General features: G+C 44.6%; 1 protein-coding gene across 1 annotated transcript; it reads left to right on the top strand.

The window, feature by feature from the left end:
* Positions 1–14,240: 14,240 nt before the first annotated feature.
* CLDN23 (claudin 23) lies at positions 14,241–15,307 on the top strand. Its single transcript, XM_049866870.1, has one exon. It carries the CDS (start codon positions 14,340–14,342, stop codon positions 15,216–15,218), a length of 879 nt encoding a protein of 292 aa, XP_049722827.1. The 5' UTR covers positions 14,241–14,339; the 3' UTR covers positions 15,219–15,307.
* Positions 15,308–15,661: the final 354 nt, after the last annotated feature.

Here is a 15,661-nt window from a genome sequence, read left to right as displayed (position 1 = left end):
CTCTGACAAAATAGACTTTAAAGCAAAATCCACCACAAAGGATAAGGAAGGATACTATATAATAATTAAAGGATCAATACACCCAGAGGACATAACCATAATTAATATTTACCCAACCAATGACCGGGCTCCAAAAGACATACAACAAACTCTAACAGCTTTGAAAAGAGAAATAGCTCCACAATAGTAGTAGACTTCAACATACCACTTTTGGTGAAAGAACTTCCAGAAAGAAGCTCAGTAAAGACATGGAAGATCTAATGCCACAATCAACCAACTTGATCCCATAGACATATACAGAACACCCCACCCGACAGGAGAGAAGTATACTTTCTTTTCCAATGCCCTTGGAACATTCTCCAGAATAGACTACATATTAGGCCACAAAGCAAGGTTTAACAGAATCCAAAACATCAAAATATTACATAGCATCTTTTCTGACCACAAAGCCATAAAGATAGACTCAATAACAGAAAGAACAATGAAAAAAATCAAATACATGGAAACTGAACAACACCTTGCTCAAAAACTACTAGGCTATGGAAGAAATCAAGGACAGAATAAAGAAATTCACAGAATCAAATGAGAATGAAAACACATCCTACCAGAATTTTTGGGACACAGCTAAAGCAGTGCTCAGAGGTCCATTTATAGCAATAAATGCACACATCCAAAAAGAAGAATGGGCCGAAATCAAAACGTTCACCCTACAACTCAAACAAATAGAAAGAGAGCAACTAAAGAAGCCCTCAGACACCAGAAGAAAGCAAATAATAAAAATTAGAGCAAAAATAAATTAATTAGAGAATAGAAAAGCAATTGAAAGTGTTAACAAGACCAAACCTGGTTCTTTGAAAAGATCAATAATATTTATAAACCACTGGCCAAACTGACGAAAGAAAACCAGGAGAGGAAGCAAATAACCCAAATAAGAAATGAGATGGGTGATACCACAACAGATCCAACTAAAATTAAAAGAATCATAACAGAATACTATGAAAAATTGTACTCCAACAATTTGAAAACCTAGAGAAAATGGACAAATTTCTAGAAACATACTACCTACTTAAACTAACACAAACAGAGGTAGAACAACTAAATTAACCTATAACAAAAGAAGAGATTGAATACAAGATAAACATACAAAATTCAGTTGGATTCCTCTATACCAACAAAGAGAACTTCAAAGAGTAAATCACCAAATCACCATTTAGCCCCCAAGAAGAAAAAATACTTAGAAATAAGTCTAACCAGGGACGTAAAAGACCTACACAAAGAAAACTATAAGACACTACCGCAACAAACCAAAAGAAACCTACAAAAGTGGAAAAACATACCTTGCTCATAGATAGGAAGACTGGACATTGTGAAAATGTCAATTCTACCCGAAGCAATCTACAGATACAATGCAATTCCGATCCAAATCCCAATGACATTTTTTAACTAGATGGAGAAACAAATCACCAACTTCATATGGAGAGGAAAGAGACCCCAGCTAAGTAAAGCATTACTGAAGTTGAAAAACAAAGTGGGAGGCCTCACGCTACCTGATTTTTGAACCTATCATACTTCCCTGGTAGTCAAAACAGCCTCCCTGGTAGTCAAACAGCCTAGTACTGGTACAACAACAGATACATATACCAGTGGAACAAAATTGAGAATTCAGACATAAATTCATATGAGCAGCTGAGACTTGACAAAGGTCCAAAGTCTATTAAATGGGGAAAAGATAATCTCTTTAACAAATGGTGCTGGCATAGCTGGATATCCATCTGCAAAAAAATGAAACAAGACCCATACCTCACACCATGCACAAAAACTGACTCAAAATGGGTCAGAGACCTAAATATAAAATCTAAAATGATAAAGATCATAGAAGAAAAAATAAGGACAATGCTAGGAGCCCTAATACATGGCATAAACAGAATGCAAAGCATAACTAATAATGCACAAACACCAGAAAAGAAAGTAGATAACTGGGGGCTCCTAAAAATCAAACACTTAGGCTCATCAAAAGCCTTCACCAAAAGACTAAAAAGCAACCTATAGACTAGGAAAAAATCAACATATTCAGTCAAGGTCTAATCTCTAAAATCTACAAAGAAAAAAAAAAGATACTACAAAATCTCAAGAACAAAAAAACAACCCAATTAAAAAATGGGCAAAGGACATGAAGAGGCACTTCACCAAAGAAGAAACTCAGATGGCTAACAGGTACATGAGGAAATGCTCACATTCATTAGCCATTAGAGAAATGCAAATCGAAACTACAATGAGATACCACCTCACCCCAACAAGGCTAGAATTAATCCCAAAAAACACAAAATAATAAATGTTGCAGAGGTTCTGGAGAGACTGGTACACTTATACACTGCAAGTGGGAATGTAAAATGGTACAACCACGTTGGAAATCAATTTGGCGCTTCCTTAAAAAGCTAGAAGATCCAGCAATTCCACACCTTGTAATATATCCTAGAGAAATAAGAGCCCCCACACAAATAGATATATGCACACCCATGTTTACTGCAGCACTGTTCACAATAGCAAAAAGACAGAAACAACCTAGGTGCCCATCAGCGGATGAATGCATAACAAATTATGGCGTATACATACAATGGAATACCACGCAACAATAAAGAACACTGATGAGTCCGAGAAACACCTCACGACGTGGATGAATCTGGAAGGCATTATTCTGAGTGAAATTAGTCTGTTGCAAAGGACAAATATTGTATAAGACCACTATTATAAGAACTCAAGAAAAGCTTTAAACACAGAGGAAAACATTCTTTGATGGTTACAAGGGTGGGGAAGGAGCGAGAGGGGAATTCACTAACTAGATAATAGACAAGAATTATCTTAGGTAAAGGGAAGGACGGCACACAATACAGGGGAAGTCAGCACAGCTGGACTAAACAAAAGCTAAGAAGTTTCCTGAACACAACCAAACACTTCAAGGAACCGAGTAGCAGGGGTGGGAGTCTGGGGACCATGGTTTTGGTGGACTTCTAGGTCAATTGGCATAACTTAAGTTTAATAAGAAATGTTCTGCATCCCACTTTGGTGAGTGGCATCTGGGGTCTTAAAAGCTTGCGAGAGGCCATTTAAGATGCATCAATTGGTCCCAACACACCTGGAGCAAAGGACAATGAAGAACACCAAAGACACAAGGAAAATATTAGCCCAAAAGACAAAAGGGCCCTATAAACCAGAGACTCCATTAGCCTGAGATCGGAAGAATTAGATGGTGCCCGGCTACCACCAATGTCTGCCTTGACAGGGAACACAACAGAGGACCCCTGATGGAGCAGGAGAAAAGTTGGATGCAGAACTCAAATTCACGTAGAAAGACCAGACTTAATGGTCTGACTGAGACTAGAGGGACCCCCCGAAGACATGGCCCCCTGATTCTCTGTTAACCCAGAACTGAAACCATTCCTGAAGCCAACTCTTCAGACAAAGATTAGACCGGACTATAAAACATTAAATAATATTCGTGAAGAGTGTGCTTCTTAGTTCAAGTAAGTACATAAGATTAAATGTGCAGCTCCTGTTCGGAGGCAGGATGAGAAGGCAGGAAGGGATAGGAGCTGGTTGAATAGACACGGGAAGCTGAGGGTGGAAGGAGGAGTGTGCTGTCACATTATAGGGATTGCAACTAAGGTCACATAACAATATGTGTATAAATTTCTGTATAAGAAATTAACTTGAGCTGTAAACTTTCACCTAAACCACAATAAATTAAAAAAAAAAAGAAATTGGAATGTGTGGTTGTTCGGTTTACCAGTCTACAGCACATTTTCCGAATACAGTCTTAAAGTCACAAAGTCAATTTTGACATCACGATGTATTTGTATGTTGAATTTTTCCATTGCTAAATTTGTTGGTATGAAAAAAGTGTTTCTCTATCATGCATAAACATAAAAACATACTTGGAAATATAGGAAAATGGCACCCCATTTTCTTCCTTGAATATATATATATATACATCGTTTACTGTGCATGAATTTCCATGAATGACTCGATGATACACCAAAATGTAATTCAAGTATTCTGCTTTTCACAGACAACTAGGCCTAGTTATGGCCACAATTATGGAAAGAAAATTTGTGCCATTAAAATGTGTTACTTGACTTTAAAGTTAAGAGAGTCAACTGACCATGAACTTTTAAAAATAATATTTTCCAAATCTTAAGAAGCCTAAAGAAAGGAAATTTGGGAAATATATAAAGACTCAAAGAAAATAGAAGTCACTTGTACATCCCACTTCCAAGATAACCACATCTGACATTTTGGTGTACCTCCTTCTAGTATTTTTCCACACATACATATTCTTTTTTAACGTAATTGGTTTTAAACTGCAATACTACTTAATAACCTGCTTCTTATATAAAGACTACTATAATGAATATCCTTATAGCAAAAGTTTTCAACATACTCTATATCCTTGAAGCAAATTACTAGAAGGTTAACTGAGAAATCAAAGGGGAGGCACATATTTAAGGCTTTTAAAAACAAATTGCAACATCACCTTTAAAATAATGTTCTCTTTATCTCCAGCAGTGATTTTTCCCCCTAGCCCTGGCCAACATTGGGTAGAATTTTTTTCCCCTTAGTTTTTCTGATTTAAGAGGACAAAATGTGTTCTCTTTGCTTTATTTTGCATTTATGTGAATCCAAGGGTAACTTATTTTTATCACCCTTTCATGTGCTTATTGAATGCCTCTTTTCTTCTGTAATTGTGGATATTCTTTCCTCATTTTTCAATGTGATATTAGTGTTTCTTATTGATTTTCCAGATATATATGAAACATTAACCTTTTTTTTTCTCCCCTATAAACTAAGAGGATTTGTCCTAACTTGTCTGAGGCATTTTGATATCAAAAAGTTTTAAGCTTCCATATAGTTAAATCTATCAAATTTTTTCTCGTTGATGTTTTGCTTAGAAAACCCTTTCACATCCCATATATTTATTTATTTACACATCTGTTTCCTTCTAATTCTTTCAGTATTCTTTTTATTCGTAAATATGTAGTTCACCTAGGCTTTTTGTTGTTGTTGTTGCATATTTTGTGATGCAGGCACTTACTTTTTTTATTCTCCCAAAGGCTAACCAATTGCTATACCGCCAGTGAATTTTCACGCCTTTCCCCAATGATTTGAAATTCCACTTTTATCATATTCTAAAATGTATATAACCAAGGTCTACTTTTTGGCCTCAGCTACGTTTGCCTTGTTGGCATGATATTGATTGTGCTGCTATTGCACTGTTTAAATTAGTATAGATTTGCGCTACATTTCACGGTTGGATTGTACATGCCCTTTCGATAGTATTCATTTCAAAAGTTTCTTGATTTGTTTCATTCATTTACTTTTTCAGATGAACTTTGAGATTACATATCCAATCTGGGTATGATTTTTACTGGCATTTCATTGAGGGTATACGTCAATTTGGAAAGGATTACTATCACGATAACACCTAGATCTATTTAGAACTTTGCCCAATGGTTAACCATGTAATTTCTTTTTTACTAAATTTTGGCAAAAAAAAACCTGTAAATATATGTACATATGTATATCTCCTACTCAAGACGAAAATTATCTAAAGACCTAAATGAACCTGGCCCATGGCACGGCAAATATTTTTGCCCTGCGGTAGACAGGAATAAGGAGCCCTGGTGGCACATCGGTTAAGTTCTCGGCCACTAACCCAAAGTTTGGCTGCTCAAACCCACACAATGGCTCTGCGGGAGAAAGACCTGGTGATCTGCTCCTGTAAAAATTACAGCCAACAAAACCCTATATGTCACTCTGTCATATGGTGTCGCGGCGAGTTGGAATTAATTTGATGGCACCCAACAACAATAACCAACAGACAGGAATAGACAGGGTTGAAGCGAAGCAGGCAAAGTGAGGCAGCCAGGGCAGCTGATGCCTGACAGCAGACCACACCCCTCTGTGTTCTCACATTTGTAAAGAGGCAGAGCTGCTGCTAAGTCAAGAAGGGTTTGAAGCCTCTGGAAGATAAAACATAAACAAGCAAAAAAAGGCAGCATAATTTCACATGGCACCTTCTGATAAGTTTCCAAGGAAGGGTAAACAGATTCCTGCTTTAAATGTTCAGTCACCGCACAGAAATGAAATAACACGAACAAAATGCTATGTACTGTGTCCTCCTTTTGTGTGACTTTGTTGAAATTTTACCAAACTTTACTAATTTATGCAACAAATATTTATTGAGCACTTACTCTAAGCAAGGCACTCTTTCGGGTGCTAGGATATCGCCACAAACAAGACCAGCAAGTTTCCCATTCTTGGGAATTTACCATGTAGCTGGAAACACAGAATACGGGTATGTCAGCACATAAATAATAAGAAGATATTTGGTTGTGTTAATACCCATAAAGAAATTAGGGCACTGTGATACTGAGCTGTGTGATGGCTACTTTAAATTGGGTGGCCCAAAGTTATTTACCTAACATCTACAGTGTCAGGCGGACAAAGCCAACACACCAGCAGTTAGTCTCTATGCCAACAAGGAAAGCGGGTGTTGTGGTGGAAGTGCCTAGTTCATCTCAGGCTGGTTCAGTGCTATTCAAAAATAGAGAATGACCATAATTTAATTTGTATTCTATAATCTATTGAACTGGATTTATCATAGGAAGACTACAGGCAGGGTTTAGGACCTTCTTTGGAAAGAAGAAATATAAAGACCCAGTACAGGGACTCTGAGAACTCTTCTTGTCAGCAAACTGATTTAGTGAGGCCCACTTTGTCTTTCAAAGTTTGTAATGTGCCATTCCAAGAAGTCATCACAGAAGGTTTTAACCTTGTACTAGTTGGTATGTGAGGTCCAACCTGTGCAGGTGAACAGGGGACCCACAGGATCCTTTAGAATTTGCTGCTGGGGGCCCACTATTCCTTTCCAACCCTGGGGCACTGTAAATAGTGCTTGCATCACCACGGGGCCCTCTTCAGAAAGAAAGCTATTACAGGAGCTGGAGATCAGCTTACAGAGACAGGTACTAATCTCAGCAATAACTCATTTCTGCCACACTGTGATTCATGCTTTGTTACCCAGTTAGGCTTACAGTGAACTCAGAGGCCCATAACAAAGAGGCCAGCTCTATCATCAGATGCTATACTTAGCTCAATCATTTCTCTTATTACCACAGAAGGCCACCCCTACTGGCCTACATTCCTTTGTCATGAATATCTGGAGCTGTCCCATACATCATTGTTCTCTATGCTGATGAAAAACCAACATTCAAACAAACTAAAACACTTATTTACTGAGATGTATGTAGCTAGCCATCTATTTTGGCCCCACTGTCACCTAAAAGAGAATTCTGTGGATGCTATGTCAAAGAATACAAGGCAAAAAGAGATAAAATTGATTTGTTGAGCGGTTAGTATGTGCCAGGCACTAAGATGGGCTCTGGGGACAGGCTACAACAAGACTAGCATGGTCCCTTCCCTCAGAGAACGATAGAAGAGCTAGAAAACTAGATGATTTGAGTAATAAGAAATCATGGCAAGTATGATACGAGGGGGAGTTATGGACTACACGTTAGGAAAATTTAACTTAATCTAGGGGACTGAATGAAGAGGACTTGAAGCACTTAACCAATGAAGATCAAAGACCACAGCCTTCAGTATGGGTTACACCTCAGCATAAAGAAAGCAGAAATCCTCACAACTGGACCAATGAGCAACATCATGATAAATGGAGAAAAGATTGAAGGTGTCAAGGATTTCATTTTACTTGGATCCACAATTATCATCCATGGAAGAGGCAGTCAAGAAAGCAAAAGATGGATTGCATTGGCCATTTCTGCTCCAAAAGAACTTATTCAAAGTGTTGAAAAGCAAAGATGTCACCCTAAGGACTAAGGTGCACCTGACCCAAGCCCTGGTGTTTTCAGTCACCTCATATGGATGCAAAAGCTGGACGATGAATAAGGAACATTGAAGAAGAATTGCCACCTTTGAATTGTGGTGTTGGCCAAGAATATTGAATATACCATGAACTGCCAAAGAACCAACAAATCTGTCTTGGAAGAAGTGCAACCAGAATGCTCCTTAGAAGCAAGGATAGCGAGACTACATCTCACATACTTTGGACATGTTATCAAGAGGGATCATGCCCTGGAGAAGGACATCATGGTTGGTGAGGGGTCAGCGAAAAAAAAGCAAAACCCTCAATAAGATGCATTGGCACAGCGGCTGCAACAATGGGCTCAAGCATAGCAACAATTGTGAGGATGGTGCAGAACCAGGCAGTGTTTCATTCTGTTGTGCATAGGGTCGCTATGAGTCAGAACTGACTGGACAGTACTTAACAACAACAACAACAGGGGACTGAGAAACCACCCCAGAAAAAAACAGCACATAAGCAAAGATGTGAAGGATAAGCTGGGAAAGTGGCAGGCAGGGGAAAAAAAAAAACCGTCATCAATTCTGACTCACAACAGCCCTGTAGGACAGAGTAGAACTGCCCCCATGGCGTTTCCAAGGAGCAGCTTGTAGATTCAAACTGCTGGTGGATTCAAACTGCTGACTTTTTTGGTTTGCAGCAGAGCTCTTAACCGCTGTGCCATTGGCAGGCAGGGCTTTAGGAAAGAAAATAGCATGTGCAAAGTCTGGATGCAGAAGGGAACGCAAAAAAAATTTTTAAGTAAGGACAAAATCCTGTTTCCCTGGGTTATAGCAGGTGGGTATGATGGTGGACAGAGTTGAGTGAAATGGGGCTGGCATGTGGGCTGGGGCTGAACTGTGGAAGGCCTTGTAAAGGGTTAATGCAGGGATGTGATTTAAATGTTATACCACCAGCTCTGATGATGGTGTGGGTAATGGAAAGGGAAAGAGAAAGCCCGGGTATAAGAGATCAGTTAGGAGTCACTTTAAGGGAAGGATGAGGGAATGGCCTGGCCGAGGTAGAGGTGCAGGGAAGACTGGAAGTGAAAGGTTGAAGAGAGTTCCGCCGTTGTTATGTGCCGTGGAGCTGATTCTAACTCATGGTGACCCTATGTGACATAGGAGAACTGCCCCATAGGGTTTCCTTGGCTGTACTCTTTATGGGAACAGATCACCAGATCTTTTCTCCTGCAGAGCAGCTGGTGAGTTCCAGCCACTGACCTTTTGGTTAGCTGACAAACACGTAACCATTGCACCACGAGGGCTCCTTGAAGCAAGAGCGAGGAGGTAGAATACACAAGATTTCCCTCCTCCCCATGGGTAAATAACCCACTGAGAGCTCTAAGTAAGAAGGGAACTATTTAGGAAGAGGACTCAAATCACATAAAGTCTTTACAAAGCCTCCCCGCTGTTCTCAGCAACAACAATCTAGATTCCAAGAAAGAGGCAACCTTTAAAGTACATTTAGAAGCAAAAGAAATGCCCTCCCAGAGCTGATAGTGATTTCAATTTTGATGGCCATACTCCCCATATTTCGTTTCCCATAGTTCCTTGAGCCTATGAATCCAGTGGGGGCTTGAAAATACAGACTCCCACCCCACTTCTCTGGGATTGCCATACAGTACTGCTGGCGTGTGACCCAGGAATCTGTATTTTAACAAGCACCTTAAAACCAAAAAAACAAATCCCTTGTCATCGAATCGATGCTGACTCATAGCCACCCTATACATCAGAGTAGAACTGTCCCATAGGGTTCCCAAGGAGCAGCTGGTGGATTCAAACTGCCAACCTTCTGGTTAGCTGCCAAGCTCTTAACCACTGTGCCACCAGGGCTCTGCAAGCACTTCAGGTGATCCTTATGGTCAGACAAATTGGGGAATCTCTCACCTGCTCATATATGCTATCTATATATATTTTTTTTTTCACCTTCTCATATATGCTATCTATATTGTATGGCTCCATTTATACAAAATTCTAGAAAGTACAAACTAATCTATACTGACAGAAAACAGATCAGTGGTTGCCTGGGGGCAGGACAAGGAGGGGTATTACCAGTGGACATTAGGAAACTTTTGGGGGTTATGGATATGTTTATCATCTTGACTGCGGTGATGGTCTCACAGATATATATGTCAAAGTATATCACATTGTACATTTCAAAATATGCTGTGTATGGTATGTCAATTGTATCCCAATTTTAAAAACCATATATACATATATTACATATATATGTGTGTGTTGTTGTTGTTTTTAGGTGTCATCAAGCTGGTTCCAACTCACAGCAACGCTTTGTACGAAACACTGCTTCATTCTGCACCGTCCTCACAATCATTGTTTTTGAGCCCATTGTTGCAGCCGCTGTGTCAATGCACCTTGTCAAGGGTCTTCCTCTTTTTTTTTTTTAATGGGCCTGTCTAATCTTTGGCCGAAGGATGAAACTCAGGAATGACGTCGTTACTGAGCTAAAAGTTGTCTGGTGGTCAGTCTCTGTCAAACCAGTAAGTCTGGTCTTTTTTTTTTTTTTTTTTGAGTTACAATTCTGTTCTACATTTTTCTCCAGCTCTGCCCGGAACCCTCTACTGTCATCCCTGTCAGAGCAGTCGATGCGGTAGCCAGGCACCATCCTATAGTGCTGAACTCAGTCTGGTGGAGACTGTGGCAGTTGTGGCCCATTAGTCGTTTGGACTCGTCTCTCCCCATGTCTTTGGTTTTCTTCATTCTCCCTTGCTCCAGATGAGGTGAGACCAGTGAAGTATCTGAGATGGCCACTCACAAGCTTGTAAGGCCCCAGACACTACTCACCAAAGTAGAGTGTAGGACATTTTCTTTATAAACTATGTTACGTCAATTGAGCTAGATGTTCTGTGAGACCATGGCCCCCACAGCCCTGTCTACTTCCCCAGGGTAAAACAATACACAATACTGGGGATGCCAGCGCGACTTGTTGAAGGCAAGGTCATGGAAGCTCCAAACACATCCAATCTCCCTGAGGGACCAAATTACTGGGCTGAGTACTGTCTTCCTCTTTTTCACTGACCCTCTACCTTACCAAGCATTATGTCCTCCTCTAGGGACTGGTCCTTCCTAATAACATGTCCAAAGTAGGTGAAATGGAATCTTGCCATCCTCAATTCCAAGGAGCACTCTGGCGGTTCTTCTTCCAAGACAAATTTGTTCATTCTTCTGTCAGTCCACGGTATATTCAATATTCTTCACCTGCAGCATAATTCAAAGGCATGAATTCTTTTTCAGACTTCATTATTCAGTATACCATATATCAGTAGCTTTCAGAGAAAGCCTTAGACCAAATTTTATCACATATTTATACATTTGCTAGCAGGCAGGCACAAAAACAGCCATTCATTCCGTTCTGTAGGTTTGATGAAGCCCCGGGTCTCTGTCCTTTTGGGAGCCCTGACAGCACCTGCCAGGAGAGCTCACTGGAGGTGATGTTTTAGCAGCAGGATGAGCTCACCCCCTGATTGGGGTCAGGAGAGGAGGACTCCTCTGAAGCAACTTCCAAACACAGGACAATTGTTAAGTCAAACCTTGGGAAGCATTTTTACAGGTAGAGTTACTCGGCTATCTGGACTCTAACACACTGAGCTTGGACAGCAACGACGTCACCGGTGACAGGGCACTGTTGCTGCTGTGCACCATCCAGTTGATCCCGACTCATAGCGCCCCTGTACGGCAGAGTAGAGCTGCCCCATAGGGTTTCATGGGCTGTAAATCGCCTAGGGTTTCCTAGGGAGCAGACCACCGGATCTTTTCTCCCGGTTACCAGCCGAGCACTTAGCCATTGTACCACCAGGGCTCCTTGAAAGGTCATTGGTAACAGGAGTTGTGCTCGTTATCAAAGGCAATAACTGGAGACCAGAAAAGGCTGAAGCCTGGAGATGCTGCCTCTGGGCTGTGGCCTTTTGATTAGAGTCCACGGTTGTTGTTATTGGCTGCTGTCCAGAGTGGAGGCTGACTCATGGCGGCCCCATGAGTGCAGAGGAGAACTGTGCTCCACAGGGTTTTCAAGACTGTGGCCTTTTGGAAGCAGATCACCAGGCCTGTCTTCAAACCACCCCTGGGTGGTTCAAACCCTCAGCCTTTGGCGAGCAGTCAAGCGCTTAACCCTTTGCACCACCCAGGAAACCCAATTTCTGGATTAGATGTCATCTAATCGCCCTCAGAGAGACTGCAGCTAATCTGGGCAACCTAACCCTGCTAAGGTATAGATAAAAACTAACGCATCCATTTATATCATACGTGGATGGCACCACACACACCCATGCTGAGGAGCCCTGGTGGTGCAGTTCAAGCTGCTAACCAAAAGACTAGCAGTTCGAATCCACCAGCCACTCCTTGGAAACCTTATGTGGCAGTTCTGCTCTGTCCTATACGGTCACTATGAGTCAGAATCGACTTGACAGCAACAGGTTGGTTCTGCCCATGTTGCTGTGTCTTGAAGTAATGTACAGATGATATATCACAACCATTGCAAATTTCTTTCTTTCTGTGGTAAAAACAGGGGAACCATTACTATACTCATTCCCCTTCTTTGTGCTAAAATATTGATTTAAAAAAATGTGAAAATCACTTTGAGAAAAAGAAATGGGGTTCTACTACAACCCACTTAAAACAAAAGCAGTGAGTCCCATCCCTGGTATTGTCCACTCTAGAATGTTTAGAATTATTCCAAACCCATACTGAATTCATTTGATTTTTTTATTCGGTTTTTAATTTAGCTGATTGTAAAAGTAATACCCTTCCATTGTAAGAAATAAGAAAAATGCAGAAAAGAATGTTTAAAGGATAATTGTTAGAATGGAAAACCATGACTCACACAAGTATACAATAAAAAAGTCTCAAAGATCTACTTTAATTCATTATTTAACGAAGGAAGATGTTGCCCCCAGTTCAATGAAGAATTCAAAGGACACACGTAGAGAGGCAAACCAAAACCCAAACACCAAACCCATTGTTGTGGAGTTGATTCCGACTCATAGCGACCCTATAGGACAGAGTAGAACTGCCCCATAGTTTCTATAGAGAGGCTGGGGGATGCCCACTACCAACCTGTTGGTTCCAGCCGAGCTCATAACCACTGCACCACCAGGGCTCCCTACAAGCAAACAGGCACGCTAAAATGAATTTTAACATGATTACAAAACTGGCCTGTATTCATTGAGCAAAAATCAGTTACATTCCACTGGGACAAATCATTTGCGTTGCTATGGTCAAAAATAGTTTGCAACACTGATTTCCACAAGTCACCCAGCTACAAAATAGCTCAAGGGCAATGACTGGCCAACGGATCCTACTTAATTAGATAGGTGTGCTAGACAGGACACCCAGTGAGCCTCCTCCTCTCATTTTTCGTCCACTTCAAAGCCTTTCAAAAAACTGAAAAAGAAAATAAAATTCTTTATAACTCCCCTACCCAGAAACATACACTTACTTTGATTCTTTCGAGTCACACCTCATCCAGTGTATACGGAAATTAAACAACGGAGCCTTTATTAAGCAAATAAGCAAGGTCTATTAAACAAATTAAACAAGTGCACATTTGGGGACTCGCTCTGCCGGGTGGGCTCTCCGGGCTGAGGCACCGCGCACATTTGCCCAGCGCATCCAGACCGCGTGGGGAGAGCTTGGCACCGCGCACACCGCCGAGAGTAGCCGCAAGTCAGCACGCAGACCATTTAGGGGCCATGGGATACCCGCTGTGCGTCCCTCCGGGAGTGGAGGGAGGAGAGAGAAAATCCGCAGGGCCAACTGGAGACACACTTGCCGAACAGTGGCTGGCTGAGAGCAGGGGAGCCGGGCAGCGACCGAGGCAGGTGCGATCATGCGCGCACCGCCCCTTTCCCTCCCCGCCCCGGCCGGCCCAGCCCCGCGGAGGCGCAGAGGAGCCGGGGCGGGGCGACCTTTGCCCCGTCCGGGAGTCGCCAGGGCTGGGAGGGGCCGAGCTGGTGGGCTGCGGGGTGGGGTGCTCGCGCCGAGGCCGATGCCCGGGGCTGGCTGCGCGCCAGGGCCCGCCGCTTCCTCCTCGCCTCCGGCCCCTCCCACCGGGGCGGGCTCGGCCGCGGCCACCGCCTCCGGGCGCCCGCACCTCGGCCCGCGGTTTCGGTCCGGCCGGTGGTTTCGGTCTGAGCCGTCGGCGAGCCGGTTTCGATTAGAGACGGCAGCCTGGCCGGAGAGCGCCGCGACCGGGACGCGAGGAGGGAACAAGGGGCGACCCCGGGAGTGGAGCCCCGGCCCCGCGCCGGAGACAAAGCGCGCCTGGGAGTCAGCGAGGCGCAGGAGCCCGCCGGCTGCGGCGCCCGTGCTGGCCTCGGGGACCCGCGCTCTCCGGGCGTGCAGGAGCGCGCGGACCCAGCTCCGAGGACGCGGCCGCGGAGAACGCGGCCGCTGCGCCGTCGGGCAGGATGCTGACGCCGCTGGTGATGACGCTGGGCATGGTGCTGGCGCCCTGCGGGCTGCTGCTCAACCTGGTCAGCACGCTGGCGCCCGGCTGGCGGCTGGTGAAGGGTTTCCAGGACCAGCCGGTGGACGTGGTGCTGTACCAGGGCCTGTGGGACATCTGCCGCGAGCAGAGCAGCCGCGAGCGCCAGTGCGGCCAGCCAGACGACTGGGACTACTTCTCGGCCGAGCCGGTGCTCGTGGCGCGGGGACTCATGGTCACCTCGCTGGCCACCACGGCCCTGGGGCTGCTGCTGGCGACGCTCGGGGTGCGCTGCTGGCGGGACGAGCCCCACTTCCTGCTGGCCGGCCTCTCGGGCGTCGTGCTCTTCGTCGCCGGGCTCTTAAGCCTGATCCCGGTCTCCTGGTACAACCACTTCTTGGGGGACCGCGACGTGCTGCCGGCGCCGGCCAGCCCGGTCACGGTGCACGTCAGCTACTGCCTGGTGCTGGGCTACCTGGGCAGCTGCCTGCTGCTGCTGGGCGGCTTCTCGCTGGCGCTCAGCTTCGCGCCCTGGTGCCAGGAGCGCTGTCGCCGCTGCCGCAAGGCGTCCCGCGCCGACCCGCGCCGCAGCAGCATCAGTACCGTGTACGTCGACTGGCCCGAGCCCGCTCTCACGCCCGCCATCAAGTACTACATGGACGGCCAGCACCGGCCGCGGCCCGCCGAGCAGGGCCCCGCCGGCAAGCCCAAGGCCGGCTTCCCCTTGCCGCGGCCGCCGCCCAAGGCCTACAGCAACCCGGTGGACGTGCTCGACGGGGAGGCGGCAGCCGAGTCCCGCGGCACCTCCTCGCGCAGCACCCGGCTCTGCCAGGGCTCGCTTCCCTGCGACTCCGACCTGTAAACGGCGCACCCCACCCTGCTCTACGCAGGCCCTGGGCTCAGTCCCCGATGGAGACAGAGGACGTGACGAAGGACTCGCCCCCCACAGCCCAACCCTGAGCTGAGGCCCTGCGGCTGGCAAGCGCCTGGCTGGGAGTCGAACCCGGACACCTTCCTGTAACTGGTTTGGAGAGCGAGCTTCCCTTCCGGTGGTTAACTAGACTCCTTGGACTACTACTCTGGTTGGGTTTGGTTTTCTTTTCACAGGGTTTAGTTTTTTCTCCAGAGAGATGACGGCCCTTGTATTGAGTGACAGTGCCTTTTTTCCTTCCTTCCATCCGGCCTGCCTTCCATCGGTCCTTCCTTCCTTCTTTCCTTACAAAGAGTACATAGAAAGGGCGCTATTTGCCTCGTACTAGGCAGGCACGATAACAGAGTTGAAGTCAGCAAATAGTCTCAAAAAAC

Source organism: Elephas maximus, chromosome 22 (assembly GCF_024166365.1).
Source record: "Elephas maximus indicus isolate mEleMax1 chromosome 22, mEleMax1 primary haplotype, whole genome shotgun sequence".
In the NCBI taxonomy this organism is placed as follows: domain Eukaryota; kingdom Metazoa; phylum Chordata; class Mammalia; order Proboscidea; family Elephantidae; genus Elephas; species Elephas maximus.
This window is presented reverse-complemented; position numbering and strand designations above follow the sequence as displayed.